Genomic DNA, 13,344 nt, shown 5'->3' on the forward strand with positions numbered 1-13,344 from the left:
TGTCCAACATTGTACAATAACTTTTTTATTTCACAAGCCTTCAATTCGAAATTATTAATTATTGTGAAATTTTTAAACATAATGTTAAATAATTTGTTTTAAAATTGACTATTAAAATTTATTTTTAAACTTGCATATTTTTGATGTTAGGAAATAAAAATCCAAATTTCCTTATTCTACTTTTATGATTCAAAATCAATTGGTTTCTTGCAAAATGGTCTGCTGTTGCTAATCGATTTCCGCAATCATATATGTGAAAAAACTGTGTTTCGCAAAGAGATTAAAACCTCTGGTATGTACCTTTCATTGAGGAAAATATCAATTTAAACAAAAAAAGTAGACCTAAAAGTCCATTTGTTAAACAATTGAAAGTCAAAAGCTTTTTTGAAGTCGAAATTTTTGGATGAAAATATTTTTATTTTATCAATTGTAAATAGAAAGAAGTAAATTATCTTTAAGGTGGATCTTTGTTTTAAGTTTAAAAATGTGAACAATAATTGATTTGACAAAACTATTCTAAATCCGTTGAAAATTTGAGAATTTCCAGATTTTAACGTTAAAACTTAAAACTGTTTTAATTCGCCCGATTGGAATTTTATAAACTATTTTGAACCTAACAATAGTTTCATAATTGTATATTTGTAATGAAAGGTTTTTATTAAGTTTAAAATATTCTTTTAGTCTAACATATTCAATTTTAATAGCTTTTTAATGTTTAGCAATATTTTACCCTACATTTTAGACGAGTAAGCCTTGAATCCTTAAAATTTCGAAGAGTTTTTAAACTTTGAAAGTTGAAATTTTAATTGTCCTATGTTTGAAAAATTTTATTTTGTGAATTCCTAGGAAAATTAACAATAGTTTTTCATTTTGAATCATTATTTTAAGAGAATATTTTAAAACATTTGCAAACATTTTTAAACAGAATCTAGAATATTTTAAGGACATTTTCTATTTGCACCGAATTTTTGATACGAATAGATTCTGAACATCTTCTCGATTCATAAAGATTTTGAAATAAAATTTTAAAGATTTTCAAGGATGTTTTAACTATTTCAAATGAAAATAATTAAATTTTTAATGTTAGAAGTGTTCAGTTAAAAAATATAAATTTTACAATTTTGAATGTTTTTAGTAGAAAATTCCTTAAAATAATATACTGCAGGAGATTTCCCATTTGGATTTCAACCTTTTTTTTAAATAATTAATTAATTTTTTTCCATTTTAGATTTTTAACTTTGAAAAGTACATTTTATTTAAAAGAATTTAAAAATGTTTTAAAGAATTGAATAAATAAATATTATAAGGGTAATTTAGTTGATGAACTGTAAATGTAAATTAATTAATTATTTTAAAAATTGAATTGTATTTTAAACGTTTAAAAGTGAATAATGTAAACGCCCGATTAAAACTTTATAAACTATTTTCATTTTAAAAATAATTGCAAAATAATATACTTATAATTCAAGGCTTTTATTAAATTTCAAATATTATTTCAGTCTAAAATACTCCATTTTTAAACTTCGAATTTTTAAATTTAGAAGTATAAACAAAATTTAATAGGAAAATTGAAAATGATTTTATTTTTATTTTGAAAAATTAATTTTAAGAAAATATATAAAAAGATTGATAAAGATTTCCAAACTTGATCAAAAAGAAGCTGTAAGATTTCAAGGAAATATTTATATTTTTGAGGATTTAATAAAAAAAAAATCGGAAGAATTCAAATCATTTGAAAATATGCTTAGAAGTTCCGTTGAAAATTTTAAGATTTTAAAATAAAGCTTTTTTAGGATTTTAAAAATATTTAAAATTAAAATAATTTTATTTTTAATTTAAGAAGTGTTATGTTTCTTTAAAAGAATGTAATCGTTCAATTTTTAATGTTTCTAGCTTTAAAATGCTTAAAATGATAAAATTTCGAAAAATTTTAAAAGCATGGATTGATACTTGAATTTAGAGCATTGACAATGATAATATGGACCTATATTTCTGGAACTGAATTTAAATATATAAAATCTTAAGATTTTCAATTTGACATGTTACCTGCATTTAATTTAAAATTGTTTAAGTGAAGAGTGTAAGTAGCTTCCATTTTATAGTTTGAAATTATTGAAAATTTGAATACAAAATTTTTGAATTAAAAGAACTTTCAAACTATAGTATTAAAAGTTTATAATTCAGAGTTCCACTTTGAGTGCTTTAATTTGCAGCTAAGCGATTATTACTTCAAATGGAAAAAAATGTTAGTGTTGGAGTTCGATTTTTAAAATTGTATTGACCGAGAAAAATGCTTGTTAACCGGGAAATGACCGGGAATTTTTTCTTTTATTAATTTTAAAAGTTAATAATAATTGATCCTATAAAACGATTTGGAATCAGTTTACAGTCTTATTAGTTAAACAAGTATAAACGCCCAATTGAAACTTTATAAACTACTATTTTCAATTTAAAAAAAATTGCAAAATAATATACTCATAATTCAAGGATTTTATTGAATTTCAAATATTACTTCAGTCTAAAATACTCCATTTTTAAACCATTCAATTTGAAATTTTTTAATTAAGAAAAAGGATAATTACTTGATATTTCAAAATATCTTACTGTTTACTCAAAATCAGTAATTATAAATTAAATATTCAAGACTAAAAAAAGACTAAACTTGGAAAAAATGGAGAATTTGCAGCGGATTTTTCACAGATTTTGAGGAATATTTTTGACTATTTATTACTTAAATCGTAACTTGTCAAAAAAATACAAATAAAAAAAAAATAGTGATAATAAATTCATAAGAACTTGAAAAATACTAGAAAATTTTTACTTTTATGATTTATGTTGGAATGTAAAAAATAGTGAATGATAATATTTATTATTGTCCCAGTTAGAACTACTTTTTACGATGTCCCAGTAATGGTCGATTTACTTTATGTTATTCTGGATATAAGAAGAAATCGCGAATTTATAAAAAAAAAGAAAAAAAATCGGACCTTCGAGCCGGATTCTCACAATTAAAATTTTCCAAGTTGGACAGTTTTTTTTTAAATTGCTGGATATTGCTAAATTTTGCAGGAATTTACCCGGCCGTGGATCCTCTCGATTCCACCTCCCGTATCATGGACCCCAACATCGTCGGTGCCGAGCACTACAACATTGCCCGACGTGTGCAGAAGATCCTGCAGGACTACAAGTCCCTCCAGGATATCATCGCTATCTTGGGTATGGACGAGTTGTCCGAAGAAGACAAATTGACCGTCGCGCGTGCGCGTAAAATCCAGAGGTTCCTTTCTCAGCCATTCCAGGTAAGGGTCATAATGAAATGTCTCTTTTTATTTATGTGGGGTCGTCCATAAAATGCGGTACCAATTAATAATCTTGTTTTTAAATTTTTTGTTGAGAATCCTTGAATTTGATTACAAATTCGTCATTTTTAGTAGTAAATTAATCTTTTTGTTCAAAACTTCGTCTTTTTTAGTAGAAAATTTTAAGTTTTTGGTTGACAACTCTTGAATTTTGTTAAAAAATCATTTATTTTCTTGTAGATAATTCATCTTTTTGTTTAAAAGTGCATGTTTTAATTATAAATGTAACAGCTAGGTTTTATAGTTGAACTACTTAAAAACAAAAAATAAATTCTTTCTTAAAAATTCAAGTTTTTGGTTGAGAATTCTCTTAATTTTATTGAAAATTCTTTTTTTTTGGCAGTAGATTCATCTTTTTGTTTAAAAATTCGTCTTTTTTAGTAGAAAATTGAAACTTTTTGCTTGAGAAGCCTTGAACTTGATTAAAAATTCGTCATTTTTGGTAGTAAATTAATCTTTTTGTTAAAAACTTCTTTTTTAGTAGAAAATTTCAAGTTTTTTGTTAAAAATTCTTTTTTTTCTGATAGAAAATTCATATTTTTGTTTCAAAGTGCATGTTTTAATTATAAATTTAACAACTAGGTTTTAAAGTTGAATTACTTTTTTAAAAATTAAAAAAAAATATCTTTCTTAACAATTCAAGTTTTTGGTTGAGAATTCTCTTAATTTTATTGAAAATTCTTATTTTTTGGCAGTAAATTCATCTTTTTGTTTAAAAATTTGTCTTTTTTAGTTGAAACTTTAACTTTTTGATTCAGAATTCTTGAATTTTCTTCAAAAATAATTTTTTTTCGGTGGAAAATTAATTTTTTGTTTTAAGATTTATGTTTTTGGTTAAAAAATTAACAACTAGGGTTTTAAAGTTAAACTACTTTCTTGAAAATTAAAAAAAAGTTTGTTCTATAGAAATTCAAATTTTTTGTGGAAAACTCTTGAATTTTAATGAAAATTCGTCCTTTTTGTTTAAAAATTAATCTTTTTTAGTTAAAAATTCTACTTGTTGGTAGAGAATTTTTTATTTTATTTTTTTAAATTCGTTTTTTTTTTCGGTATAAAATTAATATTTTTGTTGAAAAATTCATCTTTTTGGTTTCAAATTTAACAACTAGGTTTTAAAGTTGAACTACTTTCTTAAAAATATGAAAACAAAATTTCTTTATTTCTTAAAACTTCTACTTTTTCGTTGATAATTCCTAAATTTGACTGAAAATTCGTATTTTTTGGTAGTAAATTAATCTTTTGTTTAAAAATTCATCTTTTTTTAGATGAACATTCAAATTTTTGGTTGAGATTTCTTGAATTATTTTAATGACTCGTTTTTTTCTGTAGAAAATTAATATTTTTTTGAAAAATTCATCTTTTTGGTTTTGAAATTTTAACAAGGTTTTAAAGTTAAACTACTTTCTTAAAAATAAAAAAATAAAATTTTTTTGATTCAACTTTTTGGTTATAATTCTTGAATTTAATGAAAATGTATCTTTTTTGGTTTAAAATTCAAATCTTTGGTTGGAAATTCTTGAATTTTTTTTCAGTAGAGAATTCATATGCAGGTTAAATATTTTAACTTTTTGGTCGAGAATTCTTCAATTTTATTTTAAAAATTCATCGTTTTAAGTAGTAAATTAATCTTTTTGTTTAAAAATGTATGTTTTTAGTTTAAAATTCAACTTTTTGGTTGAGAATTCTTGAATTTGATTAAAATCTTGTCTTTTTTGGTAATACATTAATCCGTTTGTTTAAAAAATCATCTTTTTTTATTTAAGAATTCAACTTTTTGGTCAAGAATTCTTGAATTTTGTTGAAAAATCGTTTTTTTCAGTAGACCATTTTTTTATTGACAATTTCACAAGGTTTTTAAGTTAACTTTTTTCTTACAAATTAAAAAAAATACTTTCTTACAAATGTTTTTTTTTTGTTGACTGACGATTCTAAATTTTAGTTAAAAATTCATCTCTGGTTGGAAATTGTATTGCTTTTTTTTTTGAAAATTTTTTTTTGTTGATAAAAAATTACTTTGATAATTGAAATTTACTTGTTCCACTTTTTTATTCAAAATGGTTTTTTTAAAGTAAGAATTCCACTTTGTTGTTTAAAAAATCGTTTTCTTTTGTTGCAAATGAATCTAGTTTAGTTGAAAATACGACTTTTTGGTTGAGAGATCTTGTATTTTGTTCAAAATTAATCTTTTTTGGTTATAATTTTTAATGAAAAATTCAACTATTCCATTTTTGGTCAAAAATGTACCTTTCTTAGTTTAAGGTAGTTATCGTGTCAAAAGTCAGATATCCGAAAAAAATGTTTTTCTACCATTTCAAGAATTAAAATATTATAACTGATGTAATTTCAAATAAAAAACATTTTTCATGCAAGATGTTAAAATACAAAAAAAAAAACGTTAATTTGAACCATATTTTTGCAATTGAATTTTTTCTTACAGTCGCTTCTTACTAATTTTCGAAAAAATTATTACATTTTAGTAAATGACGGCTTATTTTTTTCGAGAAAACATTGTCTACAACTCTACTGTTTCTAATTTAAAAAATCTAATTAATCTTTAAATAGAATTATTTGTTGAAAAATGTATACTTAAAAAAAAGTTGTTAATGGTTGCAGCCATAGAAAAATTTCATTTTAAAATTGGAAACAGTAGAGCTGTAGAGAATGTTTTCCCGGGGAAAAGCCGTGATTTATTAAAAACGCAATAATTTTTCAAAATTTGGTAAAAACCGACGGTAGGAGAAAATTCAATGGAAAAATACATGGTTAAAATTAATGTTTTTTTGTTGTTGTGAATTTTAACATTTTTCATACAACTGTACTGTACTTCTGGGGGGAGGGGTCATAACCAAATCAAATTTTGTCAACGATGGGGGTGGGGGCAGTATTGCTAATAATTTTGTAGCGTAGTTTATAAGTAATGTCGAAGTTAATGACGTAGATGATGTCAAATGAATCAAAATCATCTTTCCAGGTCGCTGAGGTCTTCACAGGCCACGCCGGCAAGCTTGTACCTCTCCAGGAAACCATCAAGGGATTCCAGAAGATCCTTGCAGGAGAACTCGACCATCTTCCCGAAGTCGCGTTCTACATGGTCGGTCCGATCGAAGAGGTCGCCCTGAAAGCAGAAACGCTGGCCAAACAGTAAACGAAACCCTCGATATTAAGTTTCTTTTTCTTAAGTCAATCTTCGAACGATCAACTCCTCATTAAGCGTCTTCATCAAAACAAATAAAAACAGAACATGCAGAGGAAGAAGCCTAGTCGAATCTGCAAAGTGAACGTTGGTTTTCGTTCTGGAGATCGAGAGAGAGAGAAAGAGAGAGGCGATCCGACGCAATGATTCGAGAGATCTTTTGAGAAGATCGTAAATCCGTCGAGGATTTTTATTGGATCATTGCATCGGATTTTAGAACACGATGTTGAGAGACAGATAAGCTTGCAAGAACGGAGCTGGGTGATCGAGAAGTCGATCTCTTCTGCTGCCATTTGGATTTTAAAGTTTGTTGGAAGATATTCTTTGCTTGAAAATTGGGAAGAGAGAGATGGATTTGTTGCAACGCTTTTGTCTCCTGATGTAGACACATTCGAAGTTCCCGCTAAAATGTCGCGACTCAATGAACGGTGTTATTATTGGGCAACTCTGCGAGGCCATGTTACGTATTAGAAAAAAAAGAGTAATAAAAATTTACACAAAGAGAGTTATTTTGCTTTGTTTTTCCTATGTGTCGAGATTTGCTGATTGACATATTTCCTTGTTCTAATTCGCCTGAAATTTGTCTTTGGCTTATTTTGGGGTGGAATTTATTCCATTAGAATTGAACTGTTCCTACTTGCTTTTTCAGGTGTCACTTGTTTGTCGTTTGTTCTTTACGAAGACAAATCGGAAACAAAGGGTTATAGATGGAATTGACGTATAGTGAAAATAAAAAACAATTTTCTACAGAAATGTTTTTCAAAAAACAATTGTACGATTTATCGTAATTTTTAAAGGATTATAAACTTGAATAATTTTATTTTGAAGCGAAAAGTAAAATTTGTATTAATTTATACATGAAATAATTAAAGAATTTGATCTAAAAGTTATGTTAATTCATATTTTACTCTTAAAACGCCATCCTGCCTAATAATTAAATAAAGCGCCATGTGGGGTCGTGGGCGACTGCAGCTGGAAAGTTGCATCCTGCAAAGAGAGTATCTGTTGTATCAATCCAACAATATTACTGGATACTCTTCAACTATCCTTTTTGTGTAAAGATACGATTATATTGATGAAACAAATTTTTAGCACGTGTTAGAAAAAAGAAATACAAAAACGTGAAAAATGACTTTTTTTTGCACAAAAAATCATAAATCAGTCAATTTTCAATATTTTTACCAGGAAGTTCAACCTGTAATTCTTAAAATATAGCTCTTGAAGATTAAAAACCGGTGATAGTGCAGCTTCGAAAAAGGTATTTATTTGGGAATCTGAAGTGGGCCATTTCATGAAAAGTGACAGGAACGATTTTTATTGATTATTTCATTATTTTCTCATGTGATTTCTTTATTTTTGAAGATTAATCGTTGAAAATGATCACAAATGAAAAAATAATGAATAATAAAAGCGTTATACTCTACAGACACAATTTCCTCACATGAATACCCTATACTTTGGGCACACCGGGCGGTTGCACGAATTACAAGAGTCTTTGGCCTTGTTATCTTCTTTTCTACTGCACGTGAAGCAACTCTTTCTTTTCTCGAGATATATGAGGAACGAGCGCTTGCAAAAAAATCTGGATACTTTTTCAGTACTCACTCTTTTTCACTAGGACACACAATATTCTTCGAAAATAAAAATGAAAAATTTTTTCTGAAAAAATCATTAGGCGACATATGAGGTTATGAACGACCCACAGCCAAGCGGCGACTGATTCCAACTAATGCCGCAGATCAAATAATGTATACAGTCACTTGCCAACGGTATAGATCGGAAGAAGAAATGTTTAAATAACACTGGAGAGCTCCACAGAATTCAAATTCACAAAGGGGACTTTGGTATAATCGCGCGAAAAATTTAGGGTTGCCCACAACCCTTAGGACCCTATAAGGGTTAAATTCAAATAGTCTATTATTCGTATTCTTTGCATAATCTGAATAAAATTTGTCGTTATATACATTAAAGTTTAAAACATCAAGTTAAGCATTAAAACTTGCATGAAATAGTGGAATAATTTTTTTCTTTTTTTAAAACCCATTTGATAAAAATGAATATTTTTGACTGTATAAGATGGAAAATCTATCCAAAACTTTTTTTGTTAAAGTTTTTTTTAGTATTTAATTATTGATGTATAATTAACAAAACAATCGTAAAAACACTTTTATGCAAAAATTAACATAAATCTGTAAAATTTTACCTACTCTTTCTAGTTCCAGTTTACGGTACCAGGTGGCAAAATGGTCGACTACCATTTCAATTAGATGCAATTTAAGTTGCGCATAAAATTGTTTTTACGATTATTTTGTGAAGTTTGAAGTATTTATTACGAAGTAAAAAATAAGCCTTTAAATGGAAAACCTACTACTCTGTCTAGTTTCCGTTTTCGGCACCAGATGGCGAAACGGTCGACCACGATTCTTAACACAACCGGAATTTGAAGTTCACTTTGAAGCGCTTACAATTTTAATTGTTGATATATTTCGTGAAAGTAAATTTTGCAGGGTGTCTACCGTACTTTGTAAACTCGGAATTGTTAGTTAATTTTTATATACCTAGAAAAAACTGGAAATGTCGGGATTTTTTTTAGTCAGGGAATTTCTTTGCGAGCATAATTACCTTTTTTTTTAAATTCCAATATAAAATTTAGTAACAATGATTCTTTATTTGTAAAGGTAGCTTTATATTACTGTATTGAACTTTTTTTTTGAAAACACATTTTTTTCTGTTTGAATTTAATTTTTTTAAATGAATATTTAACTGCTACGTTCGGTAAAAATTGATCGTTTTTAGTTAAAAATTCAAGCATCTCGTTTACACTATGTATTTTGTTGGAAATTTACAATTTACTCCTTTTTTTGCAAATTGAACTATATTGTTGAAAAATCCGTTTTTTATCGAAAAATTTCTGTATTCCATTTTTTGCTGAAAATTTAACAATTTTGTTGAAAATTTGTTTTCTTTTATGAGAAAATTTACCTTCTTATTGTAACTTGAAATATTTAGTTGGAATTTTATGTATTTTGATGAATGTTTGTCTTTCTAGTAGAAACTTAATCTTCCCGTTTTAAAACTCATAAATTTGGTTGAAAATTGAACTATTTCATTTTTCTTTGAAAATTTAACTGTTTCGTTTTTGGTTCAAAATTTATATTTATCAGTTGATAATATTACTATTTGATAAAAAAATGAAAAAATGAATTTTTTTCTCTTCAAACTAAATGACTTACTCTTTTAATTTTTTTTAATGAACTATAATCTTTTATTAATAATTTGTAGAATTTTTCAACTAATAAATATAAATTTTGTAAAAAAAAATGACATACTTCAATTTTCAAAAAACAAGATTAAGCTTCTACTAGAAAGACAAATTTTCAACAAAATACATCAATTTCCAACTAAATATTTGAAGCTATAACTAAAAAATTTAAATTTTCTGCTAAATCGAAACGAATTTACAACAAAATTCTCTTCACCAAAAAAAAAATGAATTTTCAACCAAAAATAGAATAGTGAAATTTTCAGATAAAAAAATGGAATTTCCAGCATTTCTCATTTCTCTTCCGCTTCATCTTCTTCTTTGTTTTTGGCCTTTTGATTCAATCAGCAAGCCATGCCATAACCACAAAATTGATGTAAGTAATCCGAAATTCAATGCCCTTTGATCTCCCGAATCCTCTTTATGTAGGTCAATTCTTTATGCTTTCCTCACGGTAGTTCCTACTGTGCCACAGAAAAACACCTCAGTCGAGTGAAAGCAAACTGTTTCCGTTCCGCGAGTGCTTGCGATGACTAATCGCCTAGGTAAATTAAGGCCACAAAACCAAGGCCTCGGAGTTTTCACATTGACTCGTGAGAAGTTGGCCCTCCGCGGGCCATCAGCCCCCTCCCATAGGGCCAACACAACGCAGCCCAAAAATTGCCCAAAAATTAAAGTTCTGGCAAACCTCTTGAAGGTCCCGCAGAGACGATCCCTTTGACGCAATGACAGGGAACCTAGATGCCTGCTTCGCAACCTTATCGGCGATTTCATTCCCCCCAATCCCGCAGTGCGCCGGAATCCAACAGAAACGGAAAGATGACCCCTTTCTCTCTCCACCGCTGCAACACTGTTCCACACTGCTCGGGCCATAATGGGGCCCTTGGGGTCGGAGAATCTACGCGAGAGGCTCTGCAAGGTGGTGCGCGAATCCGAAAATATGTCCGCGTCTCTTAAGCCTGACTCTATAGCAAATTTAACCGCATAAAAGATGGCGTATAATTCCGCTAGCAGGACTGACATGTGATCCCTCAGACGAACCCCAAATCTACGGTTTCCTGAGGGGATGTAGTATCCACATTCCACCACCCCCAAGCCCGGGTCCACCGATCCATCCGTGAAAGCCCACGTAGCCCCTGGAAACTTGCGGTCAGCGAACTCGCATAAAGTCTGCTGCGGAAACTCGCAAACCTTGAAAATCTTACCGGAATCCAAGTCCACAGAGATTGGCGCCAACAAATCACCACAGGGGTTGTCAAAATAACCTGGGCGCTCTGAGCAATCCAACGCCCCCGTGAAAGCTCCCACCGCGCCATAGGCAGCCAGTAGGCCAACCTTTTCCGGATTCACCCTGAAACCCCTAGTACATGCTGCGGTGGCCGAGTCCTCCACTTTGCTCACCAGCGGGCTCGCATTCCAACTAAAGTTACGCAGTATGAACCTGTTTGCAAGTAGCAAGCGACGAAATGACAATGGGGTCTCGACTGCCTCCGACAAAAGCACAGAGATGGAAGTGGAGCTTATATACCCCAAGACAACCCTTAGAGAGGCGTGGTGTATCGAATCCAACATTTTCAGCGCGGTTGCATTTGCTCTGAAGAAGAGAGCCCCCCCCCACTCCAAGTACGCTCTGATCAACCCCTTATGGACAGTGAGCAGAAGGGAGTGCGAGGCGCCCCAGGAGATTCTTGCAATTTCCCTGAGAATATTAAGAGCTCTCGATGCTATGGCGGCGATCGCCCTAATGTGAGGGATCTAATTCATTTTTTGATCTAATATTATTCCCGAGTAGTTAGGGTACATTGACTCCGAATAACTGTTCGATTGATCCTGACCGAAATGTCACGACCCCATACCCTACTCCTTGAAAAGACACAGAGCTGTGACTTTGGGATCGAGATGGAGAGCTCCAGACTCACCAGCCAAGGAGTTAGTTGTTCACAAGCCAATTGCAGCAGCTCGGAAGCCTCCTGCCTCAGAATCCCGGTGACGGAAAGCAGTAAATCGTCTGCGTACATGGCCACACTTACACTGTCTGGCAGAATTTGCCTGAGCCGTCTCTGAGCCAGATTGAACAGAAGCGGTGAAAAGCAGCCTTGTCGGGACTGCAAATCCCCTCAACTCATCAATCAGAGGCGCGGCAGAACCGCGTTAAACGCACTCTTTAAGTCAAGAGCAAGAGCCAACGTGCCCTTACCCCCTCCAAAACCCTTCATGATGTCAGAAACTACGGAGGCCACGCAATCCATAGATGATCTGCCCCTTCTAAAATCAAACTCTGGGCCAATCTCTCGAATAGCCTGCAGAAAGTTGATGTTAGAATTATTGGTCTGAAGCTCCTACCCCCTGGTTTAGGAATAGATTGTATACGGGTGTCCCTCCAGGATTCCGGAAAAAAGAGTCGCGGAACATATCATTGAACAGGCAGTATACGAATCTCAGCATCGGGACCGAGAAGACCCGTATGACCTCATATGAAAGTCCATCTATACCGGGAGATGACTTAGCCTTGCACAAAGACAGGGACACCCGAAACTCCTCCCAGGAGAAAGGCTGGTTCATACAGTCCCGCTCATCAGGATCCGATAAAGGGTGTCGCGCCTGAGGAGGAATGTCTGAGCGTACCAGCTTCTCCTGCAAGTCCCAAATGGCCGAAGAATCTGGGTCCGTAATTTTATCCCTGTGTGAGGCTCCCCAGCTCAGGAGGCCAAAGCCTTAACAGTGCGCCATATCCTCGATAGGCCCGTTGCCGGATCCAAGGACTCACAAAAGGCTCGAAAGGGCTGGTGCTTAATACCTCTAAGCTGAGATTTGACCTCACAGTCGACCCTCCTATAGATTTCCATTTCTTCACCTGTCTGATTGGCCAGAAATTTCCTTCTGGCCAACCTCCTTTTAGCCTGGATCACCTCGCATTCGGTATTCCACCAGAGAGACACAGCTGGTTGCCCATATAGTTTGTGTTCGGAGAACCCATATGGGGGAGTGGGCATTAAATTCCCCATACATTATCCACGGACCAGCCAAATCTATGTTATCCACACATAGACTATCCCGGACCAGAATCAGAGAGCCTCCACCCCTACCGACCTCTCTGTCACAACGATAGGTCAAGTAGCCCCTAATCTCGAAGCCATGACCCTGAGTCAGCTAAGATTCGGAGATGCAGAGGACATCCAAATCATTTAGAAAGAGCAGTGACTCAATCTCCTCCCTCTTATCGACCACGCTTCGTGCGTTCCAGTTTGCGAATTTTAAAACCTTCCGCTTAGATTCCATGCCAGAACTTCCAAAAAGCGATAATATACTTCAGAAAAGAGACCAAGGCCTCAACAATTAGACAAGAATATATACCTCAGAGCCAATCAAACAGATCGGGTACTATTCAAGAGATCGTTGTAACGAGGGCGGGAAACCCAGACTTTATGAACTTACGAGGGTGGATTGATAAGTTTCCGGCCTGACCAAGAAAAACAACGTTTTTAAGAATTTTTTTTTTTTATTTCTCAACATAATCTCCTCCAAGGCTG

General features: G+C 31.9%; 1 protein-coding gene across 1 annotated transcript in view; it reads left to right on the forward strand.

The window, feature by feature from the left end:
* The window catches only part of LOC117169532 (ATP synthase subunit beta, mitochondrial), a 29,679-nt gene extending 22,622 nt beyond the window's left edge, over positions 1-7,057 (forward strand). Inside the window, exons 5-6 of the mRNA XM_033355987.1 lie at positions 3,070-3,299; positions 6,331-7,057. Coding sequence (XP_033211878.1) covers positions 3,070-3,299; positions 6,331-6,504 — 404 coding nt within the window. The 3' untranslated portion in view covers positions 6,505-7,057. The remainder of the gene's footprint in view (positions 1-3,069; positions 3,300-6,330) is intronic.
* Positions 7,058-13,344: the final 6,287 nt, after the last annotated feature.

Source organism: Belonocnema kinseyi, chromosome 1, assembly GCF_010883055.1.
Source record: "Belonocnema kinseyi isolate 2016_QV_RU_SX_M_011 chromosome 1, B_treatae_v1, whole genome shotgun sequence".
Taxonomy (NCBI): Eukaryota; Metazoa; Arthropoda; class Insecta; order Hymenoptera; family Cynipidae; genus Belonocnema; species Belonocnema kinseyi.